Source organism: Strigops habroptila, chromosome 10 (assembly GCF_004027225.2).
Source record: "Strigops habroptila isolate Jane chromosome 10, bStrHab1.2.pri, whole genome shotgun sequence".
NCBI classification, from domain to species: domain Eukaryota; kingdom Metazoa; phylum Chordata; class Aves; order Psittaciformes; family Psittacidae; genus Strigops; species Strigops habroptila.
Window position 1 is genome coordinate 29911483 of NC_046359.1, and position 17323 is coordinate 29928805.

At 40.2% G+C, this 17323-nt stretch overlaps 1 protein-coding gene across 1 annotated transcript in view; it reads right to left on the minus strand.

The window, feature by feature from the left end:
- PLEKHH2 (pleckstrin homology, MyTH4 and FERM domain containing H2) overlaps positions 1-11234 on the minus strand; it is a 56609-nt gene extending 45375 nt beyond the window's left edge. Inside the window, exons 1-2 of the mRNA XM_030499237.1 lie at positions 11099-11234; positions 6521-6650 (exon numbers count right to left, since the gene is read on the minus strand). Coding sequence (XP_030355097.1) covers positions 6521-6643 — 123 coding nt within the window. The 5' untranslated portion in view covers positions 6644-6650; positions 11099-11234. The remainder of the gene's footprint in view (positions 1-6520; positions 6651-11098) is intronic.
- Positions 11235-17323: the final 6089 nt, after the last annotated feature.

A 17323-nucleotide genomic window follows, 5' to 3' on the forward strand; every position in this document is an offset into this window, starting at 1 on the left:
ATCTGAAATAAAGAGGCCTTTTTTCTGTGCCACTGCCTGAGAGGTGGTGGCTTAAGAATCAAAGGTACCACCCACTGCCAAAGATTAAACAATTGAAAACTTGACTGAAACTAAATTTATTCATTAAAGTGTATAGAACACCTAGGAAACCCAGATGGTAAAGGAGCAAGAGATTCCAGAAATATATGTAAGGCAGCATAATGCAGTTTGAAGACAGGACAATAGATATTTAAAGCCTAAAAATACTCTTTGAGGGAATGAAAATTAAATGCATAATTTCAAAGAGCAAAACCGTTCCCTCCATAAAAATGGAGAAAAAACATCTTGTAGCACCTATAAGTGAAATGCTAAACAAATATTAGATTGGCCAAGGATGTGCACAGGTGGCTGCCCACTATCACAGCTTCCACAACTTCCATCAGCCTCCCCATCCCAGGTGAGTTGGAATAGAACTGATGCCCTCATCTCTGTACCACCAGAGAGAAAATATTCATCCTCTGGCCTCACAGCCAGGGCTGTGCTCTTCATGCCGTTACCCAGCCTGGCCTCTACAAGCACAGCTAATTTATTGCTTCCTGAGTTCTCTTTTTTCTTCTCTTTTTTTTTTTTTTTTCCATCTTCAGCCTCCTTAGAAAGAATGTAGGTTTAAGATGTACAAAAACAACAAACATCCTTCTCCCACACTGTTATAAAAGGCATGGCATAAACTTAATAATAAACAAGGGATAAAAATGAAGTTGTAAGAAAAAAAAGCATAGGTATTAAAAAGGCATAAACAAACCTAAGATTCTAACCATATAAACTTTTATTCTCTTTAACTCTCCTTGCTTTCTCCTGTTTGTATCTTCCTAATTGCATCTGACATTTTTTCATGACAGTAAGTTTTTTAAGAGCAACTGAAATACTAAAAAATAACCTTCATTTGAATAATTTTGGTACTACGGTACGTTGCTTCCTTTTACATTACCCTTCATAATCCTTCAAATGCAAATGGAAATATTCATTGTGCTTTTTTATAATTTTCATATTGGCAATCACTGCACAAGTCAAATGCATTATGGACTTCTCCAAAAATATTAATATTGAAATTGTCATGCCACAGATAACAAAACGCTGTATCTGCTTCAACTGGAAAAGTCAAATAACATACCATAAATATGGCTGCAAAATTAATAAAAATACAGTGGGACATGGACTGAGTTGTTGGTTTGTAAGACAAAGTCAGGCATGTGTTATGCTTTGGAATATACTGGAAATAGTATTTGGTCTTAAAAATCAGTTATCATTCAATTTTCGTAATCTATACAGAAAGTATTATTGCATTTGTTGTGTACACTCTCGGTTGCCAGCTGAGCATGTATACAGAGAATATCCAAATGGAAGCTTACAAGCAAACGAACACATACACAAAAATAATCCTCTGAATCAAGTATTTGTTAAAAATCACTCAAAGCTTAAAATGACCCTCCGCACTGCAGGAAACAAACGCGGGGATGTTCATGTGATTGCTGAGGATTACTGGACAGACCATAACGCAACATCTGGGATAGTGCCATGTTCAGTCCTTATGGGGTCTGATGAAAAAGAAATGGTGTGGAAGCTGCCCAAGTGGAAATTTAACACAGCTATGTAGTTCTTCTACAAAAATGATTTTTCAGTGCTAGGAAAAACATTAACTTTATACCTGATGTTGCACACATATTTTTCTTCTCTGAAAAGAATGAGGGTCACCAGCTTGCCCTATGACATGAAATGCTAGCTAGGAGCTAAATTTACAGTACAATACTGTAAACTTTTATTCAACTAAGGTTTTTTTCAGTAAACCCTTCATATACATAAGACTCAAGCTGCATTAAAATAAAGGTTCCTACTTAAAACTCAGTTCCACAGCCATCCTAAAACTGGCATACTAGGGATACTTTCTACATCATTCCTTAAATTCCTGTAAAGACCTCTCCCACTTACAGCAGCAGCTTCTGCTTAAAACTCCAACAAGGTCTCTTTCTTTGCATGTTACATTTATAAATATAGACCTTTTACTTGGCAAAATGAACACAAATAGAAAACCCAAACAAATAAACAACAGTGAATGGATTAGTTTTCTGAAAACATTGTATATTCCTTTGCTCCTCTCTCTCTCTCCAGGTTCACTAAAAAATTTAAGTTCTGGAATGCACTTGCAATGCAAATTTCTCTAACTCCTCACCCACTGAGGTTCAAGGATGAGTACTTGCTAGACTTACAAAACCCAGTAAATAGTTTGTTTTTCTAAATTAGAACACAGCTATTAGAAAAATATACTGAAGACTTCCTATGTTGATTGTTTATTTATTTGAAGGGGCACTATTAAATAAAGCAACTTTGCAAAGGTATCTGATTTTTAGTATATAAGAAAAGTACTTCAGTTAATCCATTGCCTGAATATATTTACAGAAGCACACAGGTCACAGTCGCAAATACTGAAAAAGGATAGGTTCAAGCAAACCCTTATTAAAATCTGGTTTTAGACCAAGTTATAGAACAAATATAAGGGGGAAAACCCAGTGAGTTTCTGAGAAGTCATACACATAGTATAATATGATGTAAACTCCTTTTCCTGATTCACTGTTTTGAAGAGATACCTCTCAACTACATGCAGAGGAGGAAGGCTGGAGAATTGCCACCACTTAATTTCTCTTACCTTCCTATAGAGACCACCTGTTCTATCACAAGTATCACTCTCATTCTGTTTTCTACAACAATTACATAGTTTAATACCCACAAGGGTTTTCTGTCTGTCATGCTACAGTACTGTGATTTCTGTTGCTATTTTGAAGTAGAACACTGTCTGGTGCTATTGTTCGATGTTTTAGTACACACCTCATAGCATAGAGATGACTGTAAACAAAACCACAAATAAAGACCTGTGCTCATCAAAGTAGGAGTGAGAATTATTTGTGTGCTTTGCAAATTTGTTTCATTCTATAAGCGGTAACAAATCTAGAAACTATCTATAAAGGCTGACATCAGCTGTATTCTCCTCTTACCATTAGTAGCAGGATGCTTATCAAGCACTGGCCAGTCAGGTCTTCATGATTCACTTTGCTACTTCCCAAAGATATTTTTGGGTAACGTTGAGTTCCATGCAGTTTAATTTCAAACTAGTGTGAGTGTATCTTTCCTTTTACAAGTACTGTATAATTTCAAAAATAAAAATATATAAAAAATAACCACGGGATTGTTACAAATGAAACCAGTGTACAAATAAATACAAGTAAGATTTTAGTGGTCATTTTGAAAATTGGTGTTTTTGAATTGTGCAAGACTGATAAATTTGCAGATGAATATCGTCTAATTTTGTTGAGCTCTGACCAGTCTTTGATGCATGTCCCAACTGAATCTGGTTTATGAATGGAAGTTTCATTTTAATATGAGTCATTATGATAAGTCAAAATGGCAAAGTGAGGAGAAGGGTCATTTTTCACAAAGTCCGCTAATGCTCTGCTCTGCAGAGTAATGTATCGAATTATCCCAACTGAACGCTTGTTGGACCCATGGTCTTCAACTGAAAATCTCTCTCGCATTTCCATCTCCTATAAGCTCTTCACTTAAGATTTTGAGAAAGTGAAGGCAAATTAAAACAAGGGGCAGTAACATGTCAAGTTCTTAGGATTTTTTAATCTATTTTGGAGTCATGTTTCTCACAGATGAGAGAGAATAAATAATTTTCTTTTGAATGCTTTGTTTCAGGCACAGTGCTGAAGATTTGTGATTTTATCTCTCTTATGCTGTTTTGTTTTTTAAATGCCAACTTCTGAAATTATATGATTATGCATACTTTTCTATTAATTTAAGAGGCTATTTCTAGCAGTTAAGAGCTTGTATATGCAAATTGTAAAGGAGCAACATGAAATGTTAAATAGAAAGCATTTAAACTTCTAATCATTTTTTTTTAACTCAGATAGTTTTGTGAAGTTCTGTTCATTAATCTTAACTTTTTGGTTGCCAAAACTGTAATCAGAAGCAGCTGCATAAAATATGGTAGTTATGGCTGCTGGAAAGTCCCTAGAAAAGTCATGTCCACTCTTTAGCCACCTGACTTCCATCCAACTGGGGTGAAGAGACAGAAGAAATCTATGACATCTAACAGCCCTGTTGAGAGGCTGATAAACTTTAAGGTCCCCTCCAACCCTAACCATTCTATGATTCTATGGCTGCATAAGCATCCAATAATTGTTGACTGTTTCAGCAGACAGTATTGTATTCTCTGATGGATATTCTCCTCCAAGACTCATGATAATGATTTACTAATTCATCTGTGGGCCTTGCTAACTGAACTGAAGGACACAAGTAGTTTTATTTTTAAATTAAATTTCAAAAGATGACATTTGTACAGCTGGTTATTCTTTCAAAAAACAATATTCTGCAATGCCCAGTCAATGAGGGTTTGCCATACAGAAGAACTGCAGGACTGGGTAAACAATTAAGAGCTGTTAAGTATACTGCTTTCTAACAGCAGTATTTTCAGTCATACCAAAGCAGAGCTATTTGGAGTACTAATTGTAAAAATACAATTCCAGTGGAACTCAGTATTATTAAACTATAATTTTTCATTTATGTAAATTTTCATGTTCACTTTAATAAAAAAGACCAACTTAATGAAAAAAGTCTAATTAATAAAATACTAAACTTCTTTATTCCATTTTTTTAATCTCAAATTGAGGCTTTGTATCTCCATAGATGAGATAAAGGCATGAACAGTAACAAATTGCAAAATGATACTCAGAGCTGGATGATATAGTTGAACCAAGTTTTGATCTGTAAGTCTGATGTCTGTAGTAAGCAAATTAGTGGAAACTGTAAGACCAGAATTAGGGGGCATGTGGATAAGTGTGACAGATAAGGGCAGAGTCAAAGTGGCCCTTATAAAAAGGAGCATTGGCTTACAAAGCTATTGAAGTTCTCTGAGGGAGTCATAAGGGCTGCAGAACCGGGGGACCTAGTTTATATAATTATCTGGATTTTAGAAAGTGTTTAAAGGGAACAAACAGCCAGAGAGCAAGAAGGAACATCACTCCATGAATTAAAATACTGGCTCAATAAAAATAGTAGGTTATTGATTATTTCACACAGTGACTGGCAGCTGTCAGTGGAGATCTGCAGGCATTTATTCAGGGTGCATGCTGTTCAATGTAGACATTTGGTAATGGGCACTGGGTAGTGAAGCAACAAAGTTGTTTGATGGTATTTTGTTATTCAGGATAATAGCAGCTTTCTGACAAGAAAGATTTACAAGAAGGTCCTTACAAGATTTAGTGACCAATCAATAAAATAACAAATGACATGTAACATAGAAAGCTAAATTAAGATCCAGAAATTAAGACAGATACCCCCATGAAAATGTACTCAATTTACATGTTAAAGAAAACAAAATGTTCAGCATTATTAGGAAAGGACCAGAGCACATAACTTTGTACATCATCCATGGTTCTTCATAAATACAAAATAATATGTTTCTTCATGCTTTAATACTCTTTAGTTCTTGTCCTCACCAAAACATAGTAAAATGGGAATGATTCAGAAAAAGCTAAATGTGGATGCTAAATATATTAATGGCTTCAAGGGAGAATGAATAAATTCACAAAAGGCAAGCATTAACATAAATGTATAAAAGTATCATCACTCTAACATACTATTAAATGATCTGAATTTTATTTTTCTTTTGGAGGGGAGCAATGGATGGAAAATTTAACTCTAGGAAAAACTGTCATTCTGACAAAATTACTTTTTAACTAAAATGTATTGAAGTGAGTATTAATGATGACATAGTTTCAATGATTCTCTAAAATGTTTTGTCCCTTGTACTCTTTTAATTGCCTTGTTCTGTCAAAATGTTACCAGGTAAATACAATGGTGGGGTTCTTATAATTCAAATATGGGCTCAATTATGGTTGATTGTTGGCATACACATATTTGAACATGCCAAATGAAATGCTTCTCTATTGCAAAGAACATAAAGTATATATTTAAAGAATATTTTTCAAATTAAACTATATATATTTTGAACTTTCTGGGTCCCCAGACTCAGAGGACGAGCCATAGTTGGAGATGTCTAATAATAGGAAAAGCAAATCTGGTAAATTATATGATTCCATAAGGAATACTGGGGAAAGTAATACTTTTGGATTTTCTCCCCAATGTTTCTGTGTCTTAAATCAGTTCTTAAATACTCAGGAAAATGTGTTAAATGTTAACTTCAATCTTGTAAAAGTGGTTACCGGATACATATTTTTCTCTGCAGGAGAGTTGCCAGTGTGTTCTTATTTGAAAATGAACATTTCTTGCTGGCAAATCTAATGTGTGAAATTCTTCCACAGCATTAAAACATACCTGTTTTCCATATATTCTGGTTTAAAATGCTTTTTTTATTCCTTCCCAAAAAAATTCCAGTACTTGTAATCTCAAACCATGGCATGTGATCAGCCCCCACCATCAAATAACATCATTTATACAGCACTGAAATTCATACCATGAGACCTACCTTTTCTGCTAACAATTCTCTGATCTTGCTTGCCTGGAGACGAAATTTCATTAACTGTGACTCCAGAGTTAAACATCTTTCTTTCCAGTTTACAGTACCTTCTGGCTCTGAAAGTTCAGCCATATTTATGCTGGAAAAAGAAAGGGAAAAAATCCCCATGTTAAATTGAGTCTGTATTTAATGTCTGACTTTTTTTTTAATACACATCCTACCTTATTTTATGTAAATGTCAAGAATGCCCCCAAATTTTGTACATATGCCGCTTCATAAGGCTTAGTAAAAAGTACATTACTCTACAAAGGCCCTAATAACTGGGAAATTGCTGAAATCTGTGTTCATAATATTTAGATTTACCATAATTTAATTTATTCAATTATTTTGGGGCTGCAGTATGTCTTCCTTGATAAGCAGAGACACATCACGCATTTTAATCTTCAGTTACTGTATACATCCTTTCTTAGGATGAAGAAGCTTGTAGATAACTGAGCTTTTGCTAAGAAAATGCCTTATATAGGTGTAACTACCTGTGAGTTAGTAGCACATTTGTTTTTATGCAAGTTTATTGTTTGGCAGAGGACTCTTTAAAAGGCGTTTTAAAATCCTTATATTTAATCTAGTTGCCTTTAAAATGTTATATATTTAAAGACTTGCAAGGCAGGGTTATGGTTCCAAATGTAAAGGTAGCTGAGCAAATAGTCCCTAACGGATCCCCCACATGAAAAACAATCCCTTGGCACTAGCTGTTGCAGATCTCAGGACAACCTCGTACATGCATGTTTTGGGTTCAAATCTGCTTTTATCTACATTCAACTGCTCATGCCTTCTGGAAATTAATCTTGGTGCCCATTCGGACAAGCGCTACTGGAAAAATTATTCAGGATGAGAGCTGGCTCATCATGGTTTGAGTCTGAGAAGCCAAGAAAATCATCTGTGTGTAAGCTGAAGGACTGGGCTCTGTTGTATTCCAACTATTTGTAGACAGCTTAATAAAGAGTAAGTGGATGGCTGAATGTAACCATTCAGTCCAAGGCGTTCCCTTGTGAGCAAAGGCCTTGGCCTTTCTTGGGCTCTGAATACCTAGGTTTGACTTTGAAAAGAAAACTTGAATACTCCCTAAGTATTCAATTTATCTCCAAAATAACAGACAGACATAAAAACAACATTCAGTGGAAGGCAGCTGAACATCACAACAAACAAAAAATTGCCAGTCATAAGGTTATGCTGCATGTTTGCCATCTATGTCATAGTGAGACACTGACAAGGGAAGGCAAGCAGCCACCTTTTCAATGCGATGAAAGAGGCTGGCACAGGAAAATCATGCACAAAACAGAGCTCTATACTGCAAGTCCTGACACAGCTAGCAGAGATTAATAAATGCCATCTTTGAGAGCCCCATCCCCATGACTACTCCAGTTCTTCAGTAGCCTAGGTTCAAGCACTCCCCTTCCTCCCAGTGTTGGAAGAGGCAGCCCTAGTTCCCTTCCTTCCCCAAGGAGGTGGAACACCTCAGCTGCAGGCAAAGGATCTATAGATTTATCTTTTCCACTGTTCCTGACACCAATAAGAATAAAGGGAAAAGCAAAGCATTGGAAGACACACCAAAGTCGTAAGTAGGATGCCAAAAATTCCTTCACTTTTCTTTGATAAATTAATATTTTATAGTTCTCTTCTAAATTTTCCATGTCTCAGATAACTCTTAAGTTCATCATAGCTGAACAGGTGAAAAACTGTGTCTCAAAACTTTCTTTCCTTTCATCTACTCTAATTTCCTTGTTTCTTTCATTCTGTATCTTAAGTTAGAAGGAAAATGAGGAAAGAACAAATGACGAAGGTTTGTCAGCTTTTCACCACAATCATTTGTCAGAAGGTAACTGCTCTATTCCCGACTCTCTCTTCCTCTTGGTCCCAAAGGCTATGATTCAAGCTGTTAAGCCTGAGGTTACAACTATCCCTGTTCAGGAATCCCTCACTCAGGAATCCCCATGGAATAGCTGGGATTTAAGCACATTATTAAAATAGTTTCCAAAGCCCATCCTACAACACCCAAATTCTAACTTTTAAGCACAGATGCATTTCAACTGCAACCCTTCTAAGCATCTGGTGTCTTTTCCCATTCCTCCCACCCCTTCTTTTAAGCTTGACACAAGACTCCCTGGATTGCCAGGGAGGCAGGGTGCTCACCAGTGTCCTATCCCTAGTCCTTACTCCTCCCTCCTTGCAGAGAGTCCCTGCGCTCAAGGGGGGAAGGTGGCACTTCCCAGCAGCAGATTCTGCTTTACAGAGGAAGCAGAAGCTTCAGCTGCAGATTGATATGGACAGATAGCCTGGGTTCTGCTCTCCTAAGTAAGGAGGAATGGCAAAGTTCCTGCAGACTGCCTAGTTAGCATTTTTGATGTTTTTGCTTTTTGATTAATTACATTTACGTTCAACAGAGATGAACTTGGCCAGCATTTGGTTAGCAGTAGGATATTTCAGTGTTTGTGGTAGTGAAAACACAAATGGATCAAGTAGTGAAAGGATTTTTGCTTTTTGGTAGGGTGCAATATTACAGGGTGGAGTTAAAAATGCTTGTCTTTCAACAGACACAACATTTGAGTAGATGGATTTCTGGCAGTGAACAATGCGTCCAGCCAAGTAGTTTCTCAATGTCCAACCTAATTAATAGTCCACTGTATAAACATTTCAGATAAAAAGTTTGAAAATAACTCTTTTTACTGTGGGTTGTTTGTTAGAGATTATAATAATTTACTTCATATTTTCCTATAAGCCAGTGGGTTCTGGAAATATTTACAGGCACATAATACACTGTTTACAATTGCGGAATGAATGATCTTACTTTGAATCAATGACTTCCTGTTTCTTGTTTGATTCCCCAAGGGAGGAAAAAAATGAGTTCATCTCTCTTGGCTTAATAGAGTACTCTGAATCAGCACTGCAACCTACACAGAGGCCGCCCCTTCTTCCTGCTTCAGTTCCCACCACAAAGCCCTCCGCTCTCCCCAAGCCTTTCAAAATTAAAGTGTTTGAGAAGTAAACTGAAAAAGCACACATTAAAGTGGGAAGTTCTAATTATGCCATCAAAAATTAATTGAGACAAGTTTGACAAGTCTGGAAAGATTAAATTTGTCTTTTTCATTTTTTAAGTTTAGAAACCTCTTCATAGGCTTCAAGAAGTCAGAATGTCACATTCTCCCCAAAGGGATTGATATAATTTCCTTTTCTTTGCTGTCTACTTGGAAATTATCAAAATACATTTTAGGTGGAAGGAGGGAACAATATTCTAACTTTTTGAAGCACTTTAAAAAATTTCCATATTCCTTAACACCCTGTCAGTGTTTCCCTCTGTTTTTAAAAAAATGCTGTGTTTAACTAAACAGTTCATCTTCTGTCCATATATTCTGTATGTCCTTTCTCTGCTGGAGAAAGCTTGAGTCCATTTCCGTAGGAGTGGGTTTGTGTGGTTCATGGTGCGTTCCCTACACCAGACTAAAATGTTCAACAGCCCAAATGGTTTTGGACTGTACCTCTCAAATTTCAGGCTCCTTTCTTTTACCCTTTTCACCCAAACTCAGCACTTGTAAATATTCTGGAGCCCTAAAGGTTGGACTGGAGAAGGGAAATGATGAGACACAAAGTGGACCTGTTTAGGAATCAAGGAAGTCATTCTCAGGTTTGGTGCTGCCCAGGGCCCTTACTCATGTTGAAACACTGGTAACTTTATTTTCCACTTGACTCATTTTGCATAATCCTGTGCTCAGAGAAACTTTAGCCTAAGCTATTTAAAACTTCCCTCAAAAATTGATTTATGAATGGTTTCTCTGCTGCTTCCTAGATATTGATGAGGTTGTTCCTGTGAAGCCAGATGTCAGCCAGGGCTACGTGGCTCTGGCACCAGGCAAAGACCCTCCAAAGCTCTCTTTTATCCAAGGGCTGGGCTGTCCCAGCTCCTTACTGAGCCCCTGCCTGCTCAGCTTTCCAGAGGAATGGCACAACCAATGGCTCATCAGCAGAGCGCTGTCAAATCCGTGTCGCAAACATTATTAAAACACAGAAGATCATTTAACATCCTTTTCCCGAAGACAGCAATGTCAAGTCTGCAGTGTGACATCACACTAAGTACGAATGTTTAATTTTTATGTCAAATTCTGAAAGCTGATGGCGTAGATATGTAAAAAAATATCTTAATTCTGCATGTTTGTTTGGAAAAGGTGTTCTTCTCGCTCTTCTTTTTTGGGGGCATCGCAGTGATACGTCAATGGCACTGCCAACCGCACGGGAGTAACCTGGACCTCAAGGGCCCTCAAGCGATCTCAAGCTCGTCAGTTTCCTGCCGTGGGACGACCACTGGAGCACCCCCGGAGTACTTCAGCCAACGACACCGCGGTGACCCAACACAACGCCACCCTCCACCCGACGGAGCCACCCGGGGGCACCGCGCCGGCCGTCCCGTCCCGCCGCACCCCGCCGCCGGGGAGCCACAGCCCACTGCCGCCCCTCCGGGGAAGAGCCGGAGGCCAGCCCGGGCGCTGCCGCCCGCCCGCAGAGGGAGGGAAGGGGGCAAGGAAAGGGAGGTCAAACCTGGCCGGCCGTAGCTCGCCGCCTTGGCTGTCGTCCGGACCGTGGGCACTGCGCGGCCGCGGCTGCCCGCGCCCCTCGGCGCCCGCCCCACCATCCCCGCGGCGAGCGGCGCGGCCGCCTGAGCGACGGCCGCGACGGCCACTGAGCATCGCGGGGCCGCCCCCGGCGGGGCGCCCGGGCGGGGCCTGCGCGGCTCGGCAGTGGCGGCGGGAGCCGGCGGGGAGTGGGGAGCGCATCTTGGCGACGGGCCGACCTTGCTGAGCCGCGGGCGGCCCGGCCTCGCTGCCCTGCCCGTGGGACGGGCTCCGTGGCCTCTGTCCCGCCGCTTCTCCCTCGGGTGGCCGATGGTGGCGGGTCGCCGGCTCAGCCGCGTGCTCTAGCCCCGACAGGCTGCCATGGGGAGCGCCTGCCGGAGGGTGGGTAGCGGCTGGAGGGAGCCTCTGGGCACCCCTTCCTGCACCGCACCGCGGCACGGCCTGGCCCTGGCGGGGACGGCTGGCGGGAGCCAGGCGGCAATCCCCGCGGAGAGGTCCGGGCGGGGACTGCAGGGCACCGGCCCCAAACCGTCCTTGGCCTCCCTCCACTCCCCGCGTCCCAAGGGACGGCCTGGCTGTGCCCCATCCCAGTGTCTTTAAGTTCCTTTGTGAATTAAGAACTGTTCCTCTGATCTTGCGTGAATTCCTGAAGGGGAGACTAGGTTAGGAAGCAGCATCTGCTGGTCCTGAAGTTTGTCAGCCCCAACATTGGGGCTTGCTGCAATTTGAGTTTCATCTTGTTTAAAAGGTCATTTGTCAAGTATAAACGGGAGGGTTGGAGCCAAGCAGTCAGCGGGGCGATGGGGGTATTATGGGATGAAGGGCTTGCAGAGCCTCATAGGTAACCACACAGTTTAGTACTAGATGGGATGAAGCAGCAGGTGCTGATGAGTCACGTTGGCGCACGCTCTTCATGCCGTCTGGCTGAAACTGCTGTGAGTATGTCTCAGGTAACCAGCCATCTCGGTCTTCTAAAAGGCTACCCGAAGTATTAAAAAGTAATTGGAAAAACCCTTGTCTGGCACGTGTAGGGGTCTTCCTCATATACACATTGATTTGGGCTGAAATTTAGGGATTCTATTTTGTTTGGATTCTGTTTTAGACAAAAATGTTTTACAGATTCTTCTGGTGCATAAACAAGCCTCACTTTGCCGTTCTCCTGGTGTTTATTTCTAATGTAGTGGTGCAGGCTCGTTTTGTGTAAACTGTTCTTTCACAGTCATCTGTGAGTCAGTGGAAGTGCAGGTTTTTTGTTTGGAAAGAAAAAAAGCCTTAAAAGCTCAAATATTCCCCATATGGTTATACACACAATTTCAGTTTTTCCTATTCAGTTCAGTACAGCCTCCAATTTTCCGCTCATTTGCAGTGACCTTAAAGTATCCAAACAACTTAACTGACAGTGCTTCATTTGCTGGTACTTTCTTAAGTGCCTCATGTATTTTTTAAACACTCGTCACTGAAAAATGTGTTCAAAACATGATTGCTGGTCTAGCAAGAAGTGAATTGTTTTCTATCTGATACCTCCTGTCTAGAATGTTCTACATTAAAAACAAATTAATTGGGGGGGTGTGGGGGGGGAGATCTAGCCAAAATAATAGAAATCATCGTTTGGTTCCTAACAAACACTATACAAAATGATTTAGCCTTGGTGTTAATGAACTCTTTGGCCACATGGTTTGCTTTTATAGTAAGTAACACATTCTCTCTATCTAGAGAGTGCACATCCCAGGGTGCAGAGAGTGTTTGAATACAGGGTGCAGTGATCTCAGGAAAGGCAAAGGCTGCATGAATGGCATGCTCAGACCGCAAGAGGGAGAGCAAAGCCTGTTCACTAAACGAGTGTTTCTTTTAGTTTGTTTTGTGGATTGACATTTTCTCTAGCCGTAGATAATAAAAATGCTCTGCAGTCACGCAGCTCTCGATACTCTAAGAGGCATGAAAAAATATTCTGAAAGAAGGAATAGGGATATCCAGGATTTTCTCTTGACTGCCCTTATCTATAAAGTATGTAGAAGTGACTAGAACCTGTGTTCATTAAATAAGGGAATAAAATCACCAGTAGAACTAGGACACAGAATAAAATACAACTTTGTTTTGTAACTAGAATGCAAGGGGAGAAGCCATAAATCTTCCAGTGAAGACACAGAAAACTACTATATATATATAAGCTGAGAAACACCTCAGAGAGTTGCTGTTGTCACTGATGGAAGTTACACACAAGCAGTAATAAATCCAAGGAGGAGTCTTGCAAATACATGCAGAAAATGCAAACAACTGGTACACAGTGCCTTGTAGAAGCAAACTGCAAGACCAGGTATTTGCACCTTGGAATGATCATCTGTTAGCTGGCTCACTACAGAAGTAAAATGAAGTCAAACCACCATGAAATATTTGCCCCTGTAATGTGGATTCTTAAATACTAGCTCTAGATGGCTGAAGGTGTGCAGGTTGTGTGCTTTTTGCTGTCCATTGACTTTAATGCAAGAAAGAAAGTTTTAAGTTTCTGCTCATCTTATTAAATGATAACCTAATTTGTTTTTAAGTATTATGAACATTATAATGCAAAACATCTACTCTAGAACATGGAAGCTAATCCAAAAAATGCCTACCTTCATTTCAGAGATGATCAAGTGGTTACGAAACCTGCAACTACAATGTAGAATTTTTTACTATCCTAAATATGTAGAACGTGATTCTGACATGCTGGGTCAGAACCTTGCCCCCATCATGACAAATGGAGCGTTTTTGGGTCCTCTCTCACATAGGTGAGTATTGTAACCATTTAAATTTAGGTATTTCAGACTGGTATGTATGTCTACAATTAGAAAATACATTCCAGAAAATATCTCATGATTCTAAAATCTTAGATTATACAATGTCATCTGTAAGTTCATTTCTTTGAACTTACATGTGTGTAAGTTTTGTAAGATGATTGGGTTCTTAGAACGCATGACATATATATTTGAGACTTTCGATAAGGAAAAGGTTCCCATGATGCTGTTTATACTAGTTGCAATTACAAAACTGTGATATAAATAAAAAGATCATCTTCAGGTGCTGTTCAAATTAATTAAAAAGTGTCTTTTCATCTTTCATGATGAAAAACAGCTTTAATGGAGGAGGAGGAGGGAGAAAGATCATTCCTGTTCAATTCATGTTATTTACCCTGACATGTCTTAAAATGTTGCTCTTTCAAGGCTGTGGCTTGTCTTCCAGTGGTAGAAAACATAGCTTCTTATCTAAACAGCTTCTAGTATTTGTGCTTTGGTACATTTGAATGGAGAAATCTATGGCTACTTCAGTTACAAATAGAGGCTTTTTCTGCCTAAGTATTGCTCAGAAGAAGGTCTGTGGCTTCTTTTTACATGTACAAACTCTTTTTAATGGTTTGGCGCCACGGAGTGGTAAAATTCTAGATTGCTCAAAATAATTTCTGAGAATTTTCAAATGATAAGTTCATCATCTCCTTCTGAAAGAAACTTAAAATATAAAATATTCTACTTCCTGGGTATAGGTATAGCTCAAGAAGACTAGAATTTACAGCTTGAGCATTGGAGTTTCCAACAGTGTGGATTAGAGTATTTCCTGTGAGAGGGATTTTCACTGGTGGATGTTGATTTGTCAAATCCGTAAAGTCTGTGAACACAAATCCAGTGCTTCGAAAAAGATGCTTGATGAAGTGTAGAAACATGCTGGGACATCACAGTGAAAATGGCTGTGTCTGGTCAGAGAAGGGGGCCATCTAGTCTGGGATCCATCCAGCCGTTGGGCTGTTGTCCTCAGCTAGCGCCCAGGGAAGTCAAGTGTCATTTCCCCCAGAACACTGTCCCAGTCTCCAGTTGCTTTGTGATTTGGGGAATTTCTGAGCCAGAAGTTCTGTATTTTGAAACATTTGCTGGTTTAGTTGGTTGCTGCTTTTGAACAAATGTAATTTTCAAGATCTAGAATCTCCTAGGATGATGAACTTTGTGGTTTAAATAATTCATTTAATTTTGTGCGTGCCATCTGCTTGTTTTATTTGATTCCACTTAATTTTTGTAGAGACAGTGAAAAATTATTTTAGAAATTTCTGTTGTATTCCATTTCAGTAGCTTCTCTTTGAGAGTGGAGTTACCTGGGCTTTTCAATGGCTTCACAGAGGGAAGCCCCTATCAACATTTGGCCATCTTTCTTACCCTACCTCAGCCCTTTGGCAGTCCTACTATATTCTTTTGGCGTACAGATGAACACTGCACACAGTGTTCAAGGCTTAGGTGTATTTATACAGCGACATAGCAATGCGTTCTAGTTTCTTTTTTATTCTCTCCTTAGTAATTTCTAATGGTGTGTTGCTTCTTTGGTCTCTGCAAGAATTTGGGCACACAGCAGAGCACAGCAGAGCCACACCACCCATTCAAGGGTCTGTTGCTCCTTAGCAGCAGAACAGAAGTTTTGTTGAGGTAAGTTAAGCCTAATGACCCATGGCCTGGCGAGCTGCTCAGAGGTGGTATGTGAGCTACTTCTAAGTAAGTTATTTTGAACACTGGAAACTTGGTGCTGTTGGAGAACAGAGCAATTGAAGTGTGTGGGCCTTGCATGCTATTGTTTCATCTCTTGAGATGCCTCTTTGCTTTACATTGCACTACAAACTGTGGATTCTTCAGGTGTTACATGACAAGCTCCCCGGCAACGATGCTTCCTCTGACTGGAGAATACTTGGGGAGAGCAAAGCTCTTTTGGAAAGCTGTTGGGAAAGTTGCCAAATAATGGTGTCAGCTTCCTAGAAATGCCTGGACACAAAACCAGGGAAAATCAACCAACAAACAGAAAAAAACTGAAGTTATTTTCCATGTGTTTGGATATGGTTAAACCTTTTCTCAGTTCCTTTGGCCATTACCCTATCTGAGGTCAGGACACGCTGTGAAATGTTGGTGTTAAAGGGGGATCCAGAAGTTTGCTGAAAGTCCTGAACAGACTCTTAAGCATGCCAGCTGGTTTAGATTGCTAAGAAAGTCTGTGGTGGGTGAAAGTCAAGTGGCAAGGAATGGGTTTTGTTATATGTTTTTCCTTAATGAAACGTGGTCGTTCTTAAGCCTTCTTGGAAGCATGACTGCTATGTCTAGCTGGCATTTTACAATAACCACTTTTGCAATAACCATTTTCATGAGTGAAGGATTTCCCTTTTGTTAGATACAACTCGTGGACTTGGGAAAGGCCATCTCCGTTTGATAGTCTATTGCTTGTAAATTATGTACTTGTTATTTACATTATATTCATATGAGACCTGGAAGGGTTGTGAAAGGCATGAGACAGGTGTTGAAAACTTAAATAAAGCTGCTCTGCTTAAAAATGAAATGCTCAAATATATAGTAACTAACTGGGGTTTATTTGTCATTTTACAGTTCAAGAAAGTGTGGAAGTGCTGACAAATTAAGGGCTGTTGTAGAGGATCAAGAGATATGTCTAAGAGGAAACAAACAAATGGAAAGCACTTATCAAATTAAGTTTATTGGATTTTTGCTGTGTGTTTATTCAAGCCACTTTCTGCTCCTTAGTAAAAAAGGATTTGTGACTAGAGGATCTTGATTTGCATTGGGTGCTTTACTGGGGTTCATTTCTGGCGCTGGAGGGATACCTCTCAGCAGCTGTGTAGAGCAAGCGCACATCACGAATCAGGCTCTGAAAGATGCAGCATCCATTTAAAGCTGCTGAGGAACCTCAGGAACTGAGAAGGAAGTGTAACTACTAGGGGAGAAACACAAGCTATTGCAATCATGAGATACATAGATTCCTAGAATGGTTTGGGTTGGACAGGACCTAAAAGATCATCTAGTTCCAACCCCCTGCCACAGGCAAGGACACCTTCCACTAGAGCAGGTTGCTCCAAGCCCCTGTGTCCAACCTGGCCTTGAACACTGCCAGGGATGGGGCAGCCACAGCTCCTCTGGGCAACCTGTGCCAGCGCCTCACCACCCTCGCAGGGAAGAATACATCAAAATATATCAGTTACCACCAATTTTTCCCTAAGTTAAGAGTACACGTTAAAATCAGGCAAGCTGGTCGTGCCTTACAAAGGCCAGCGACTCTCGCGCTGGTTTATCTTTTAGTTAAGCATTTTCCAGACACACCCGCCCCACGCTGCGGCCACGGCACCGGCCGAACCCCCTATCAGCATCCGGTCTGTCGGGCCTGCCATAAGGCGGCGCCAGGA